Raw genomic sequence first — 4,680 nt, 5'->3', positions numbered from 1 at the left:
TGGACAGGTCAGGTGTTAATGGGAAGACCTGGTTAAAGATCTCACTACTGTATTCAGATATACACCGTTTTGTGATCACTGCTGTTGATATATTTGGAGGGCAAAGGTCAGTGAGAAATTCAGAGTTTGTTAAAGAAAACCTGTTAGCGAGCAGATCACAGTGATGTTACCACGGCAGCTGACTCAGAGTTAAAGTTAATTCTCTTTCTGGAACAGGAAACCCTCATTTCAATTCAAAGTCAAAGTCAAAGTCAACTTTATTTGTCAATTCTGCCACATGTACAGGACATACAGAGAATAGAAATTTCGTTACTCTCAAACCCTAGATGAAATTCATTTCATTACTTAAACCCGGGCATATCATATTTGTATTCTTTATTCTCCAGATGTGCTTATCTGCAAATAAAACAGCCTAATGTAAAATTACAAGTGAAACTGATTCCGTAGTCAGATAAACAAACACGGTTGTATTTAAAGAAATATTCTGGACGCGGTCATCCAATACAATGGTGGCGGTAAAGTGAGGTGGCACCTGACTCATTTGGCGAAGAAGAAGAATTTTAACGTTGTTGGCGATCCGACTTCTTCACGTCATCAGGTCGCTGTGTCACATGTGTGTGGGGCTGTGAAAGCCTACTGGCTTAAAAAAGAAGAGAAACAAACCAAATTTTTAGCAGCTGTAATTTCAGAAAATTGTAGTTAAAATAATAAAATGCCCAAAAAGGTGAAAGAAGAAGCAGAGTGGGTGGACGATGAAGCAACTCCGGCATCTGGTGAGAGACGCGTGAGAAGCTAGCCAGTAGGCTAAGTAGCATTACAGCTAAGTTAACGATAAGTAGCACAGATAAAGAGAATATAAACAGAAACAATACCGAAAACTCACAGTCTTCATTTAAAACTGCACGCTGCCAACAGTCGCTATCTCATAAATAAGCGCAACTGTCATGAATCCTGAGTATTGTCTGATCTGTTGAAGCCCAACTTTTACCAAATCGCTGTTTAGCTTAAATATGGTCACGCAGAGGCACCGGTCGACTCAAGCTCATGTTGGTGATGGTACAGTACAGGTTTAGGGAAACAACCTGATGCCAAACGATGGATCAGCAAACAACGTGCTTTAAGCTATTACACCACGCACCCATTTCCTAAGCTAATGCCACACTGTTAGTAATAACCCGTGTAACATAAAGGGAGAATAGTAAAAGAAAAAAGTAGAAACTGATATTTAATGAACGACATGTGTCGCTGAGACTGGTCCGAATAAACTGTACTAGCTAACACACACACACACACACACACACACACACACACACACACACATATATTAGGATCCATGTTGCAGCATTTTAGAGGATTTGCAATCACGAAGTACCTAGGATCTAGATTTAACATGTGTAAGGCCTTCAGTATGGTAAACTGCCTGAGAGGCATTGCGTTTGGATTTGTACTTAAATACAACTGATTTGACAGCATATAGTAAATCCTGTGGTCTAAGCCTTCCTGAAGGTCTTTATATAAATAGAGATGGCATGTTCATTGTACCTGCATAGGGTTTCTTCCCACAGTCATTTATGTTAAGGTTGTTCTGAATTGGTTTCTAGGTGTGCATATAAGATAACTGCAAAGTTGTCAGTGGTAAGATTGTTATAGCAATGCCAGTGTGTTTCCCAGCAGATTTGGCTGTGTAATTTCCAGCCTACTGTTGAGAAACTATTGTTAAAACAGACGACAAGCCCACCATCATTCATCTACGGATCCTACTGCTCTGAAAGGAGTGAATGGTTCTGTAGAATCGACTATAAAAAAAGTACATTTCTGAGCACAGATGCTGATCATTTAAATAATGATTTTTCGATGGCAGTGTGACTCTAAAGTGCTGTACTGTTTGTACGTTTTCTCCCCAACAAACACAACAATGTCGATTTCGCACCGTCAAAGGCGCCTGCGGGTGAGAGAAAAGTGTATAAAGTGTGTAGTGAGAGGTTTTCCAGCCTTAAAACATCTACAATAATTGTAAAAATAAAGCTGGCTATTTCACAGATTTCACCTATCGCGGGTTATTTTTAGAACGTAGCTACCGTGATAACGAGGGACGGCTGTAGATTGAGACGGGTGTTTTGCAGAGTTATATCTGGGTAAATCGGACAGCTCAAGGGATTTTGGAGTATTTAGCTAGAGGAGGGCTGAGTTTTAGAAACTCTTCTACTGTATAAACGTGAAATCGCCCTGCTGTGAAACCACTGCAGCGTAAATTAAACTACATGCTGTTTGGTTGCAAGTATTTATCAAAACAGAGTCACTGCCACCTGTGGGCGACTAACTGTCCCTGCAAAAGAAAATCCACTGAGTGACACATGGGACAGTGTTAAAAAACGATGTTTAAAACTGACTGAAGTTGTAGTCAGTGTTTAAGATCCAACATTACAAATTAAAAAAGAAGTCATCTGTGTGCTCTGTGGTGTGTGCACTGTTGAATAAAGACAGGAATTTACTTAGAAAAAGGGACAATGCATATTAATGAACATTTTAACAAATGTAAATATGCCAGGTTATAGCCTTGGGCTCATTTCCATCTGCAGACCCTCGTGCAGGTTTTGTGCTCACTGTAGATGTTATGGAGTGATCTCACTCTGGAAATGTGATTTAAAAACCTTAAATGCTGAAAACCACTCTGATCATTGAGAAATGTAACTTAAGACATCCAGAGAAGCTAGACTGTGTTTTTGTTTGGGTTTTTGGGGTGTAAATATTCTCCAACTCCTTCCACTGTGTTATTTTAAGTTGGCAGGAATACTGAAGACCAGACGGAAAGCTCAGCTCTTTCCAGCTCAGCACCTCTCAGCGGCACACCAGGTGCAAAACAAGACATGTTTTGTTAGCCCTAAATGTGTCGCCATTTCCTGTAGTCCTTAGTCAGTCGTGGTTGTGTGATTCATTTGTTTTCACGTGTTTCTTTTCAAAGTTTGTGCTTCTGAAATCGGCACAAACAAACATGCATAAAGCCAGCCAACCCCGTAGTGCTTCTACCTTTGTAGTACAGCTTTTGTCGCACTGACGTGCACTTGCTCACACTGTTGGTAAATTCCCTCTTCCATTCTACTAGGTTATGACAGTTACTATTCTAGCTTTATACACAGAATTTCCTACATCAGTGATGCCCAGTTGTGTTTCTGTAAAATTTCAAATCGCTTTTCTTTCAACAGAAAAAACTGTCAAAAAGGGGAAGAAAGATAAAAAGGGGAAAAAGTCTGTGAGTACATGTTTAATATAACATATAACATTATTGTTTTTTAGACAGCATGTCTCATTGGATGTGTTTTTCTCCAGTTTTTTGAGGAACTTGCCACAGATAGCAAAGCTGAAAAGGTGGACGTGGTGCCTGTGAAAGACATGCATGGAAAACAGGTAATCAACATGACATGTAGGTGTTCAACTAAAACACTGAAAAGAACAGCATTCACTTTCTGTAACTTAACACGGGCAAAAAGACAGGAACATCTTACCAGAATTGGAAATTGTATCGCGTAGGCTGTTTTTTTTGTTTGCCCCCCTCCACACTTTTTCACATTGAATTCCAGCTCATTCAAAAGCATGTGATGGAGCAATCCATCTTCCTGCCTGTAGGTTAAACAGCCCTGCTGAAAAAGAACTGGTGTCACTAAGCTCAAACTGGTCTTGAATTCTAAATAAAGCACCAGGAACAGTGTCTTTAAGATTCTGACTACTTGTAACATTTGAACTTTTTTCAAGCCTCAGAAAAAAAAGAAAGATCGGCGGAAAGGAAAAGGTGACGATGCAGATGATGAAAATGTCATGTTGACACTGTCAAAACTCTCAGTGGAAGCAAGTGATGAGGATTCAGGTATATTTCTAAAACAATATCATTCTTTTTCCTCATAAAGTGTATGACGCTGTTTCAATGTACTTATCTTTTGCTTCCACAGTCACTGTCTCCAGTAAAGGAAGTAAGAAAAAGGTTTGTCAGCACTCACAAACACTCTGCTTGACCTCCGCCATCAGCAACATTCACACGCCGACTCTGTGTAAAGCATCTCTGGTCTCTTTCAGGGTGGGAACATCTTTGCTGCTCTTAGCCAAGGACAGAGTGATGAGGATGAGGAAAGTGATCTGGATGAAGATGAAAAACCTGCAGAAAAGGTGCAGTACTCCATGTCATGTGGGTTAAGAGTGTTAACAGTTAATATTCCTGCCAGTATGGCTGTGACCATAATGTGGTAGCTTTATCTAAGTGCAGGCATTTAATTCTATAAATATATATATTACCAATGCAGACGGAGAACACTTGCCTCAAGGGGCTTTAGAATATAAGAGAAGAACCTTGGAGCATTAACAATCAGACCTGTGAGCAAGCACAGGAAAAACTCCTTTCTAGCAAGAAACCAAACAAAAGAAGCTGGTGGTGCAGGAAGGAGAAGAGAAAGAAGGAGAGCATGGAGACACAAGGATAAAACTCAAACAATGGAAGAGACAAAAGTTAATGACAATGCAATAGAGACACATAAGCCATCTGTTGGTACATCCAGCAGTCTGCTACATTAAAATCACAACATAAGCTGTGTTCTTCCTGCTTCAGATAGACTGTGTTTATATCCATGATTTCATGTTATTGTTTATCAAACGGGGAAACATGTTTGTGGTCTTCTTTTGTGGTCGTCTCAG

General features: G+C 39.9%; 1 protein-coding gene across 2 annotated transcripts in view; it reads left to right on the top strand.

The window, feature by feature from the left end:
* Positions 1–534: 534 nt before the first annotated feature.
* The window catches only part of abcf1 (ATP-binding cassette, sub-family F (GCN20), member 1), a 22,360-nt gene continuing 18,214 nt past the window's right edge, over positions 535–4,680 (top strand). Inside the window, exons 1-7 of one of the 2 annotated variants that reach the window (XM_005750674.2) lie at positions 535–773; positions 2,782–2,853; positions 3,204–3,250; positions 3,328–3,405; positions 3,751–3,862; positions 3,945–3,976; positions 4,069–4,158. In XM_005750674.2, the coding sequence (XP_005750731.1) occupies positions 713–773; positions 2,782–2,853; positions 3,204–3,250; positions 3,328–3,405; positions 3,751–3,862; positions 3,945–3,976; positions 4,069–4,158 (492 nt within the window). In that variant the 5' untranslated portion in view covers positions 535–712. The remainder of the gene's footprint in view (positions 774–2,781; positions 2,854–3,203; positions 3,251–3,327; positions 3,406–3,750; positions 3,863–3,944; positions 3,977–4,068; positions 4,159–4,680) is intronic. The other variant, XM_005750675.2, reaches the window with a different exon arrangement.

This window comes from Pundamilia nyererei, unplaced genomic scaffold (genome assembly GCF_000239375.1).
Source record: "Pundamilia nyererei isolate P.nyererei 1_Seehausen unplaced genomic scaffold, PunNye1.0 scaffold00284, whole genome shotgun sequence".
NCBI lineage: Eukaryota > Metazoa > Chordata > Actinopteri > Cichliformes > Cichlidae > Pundamilia > Pundamilia nyererei.
The sequence above is the reverse complement of the archived record's forward strand: the minus strand, read 5'-3'. Positions and strand labels throughout refer to the sequence as shown.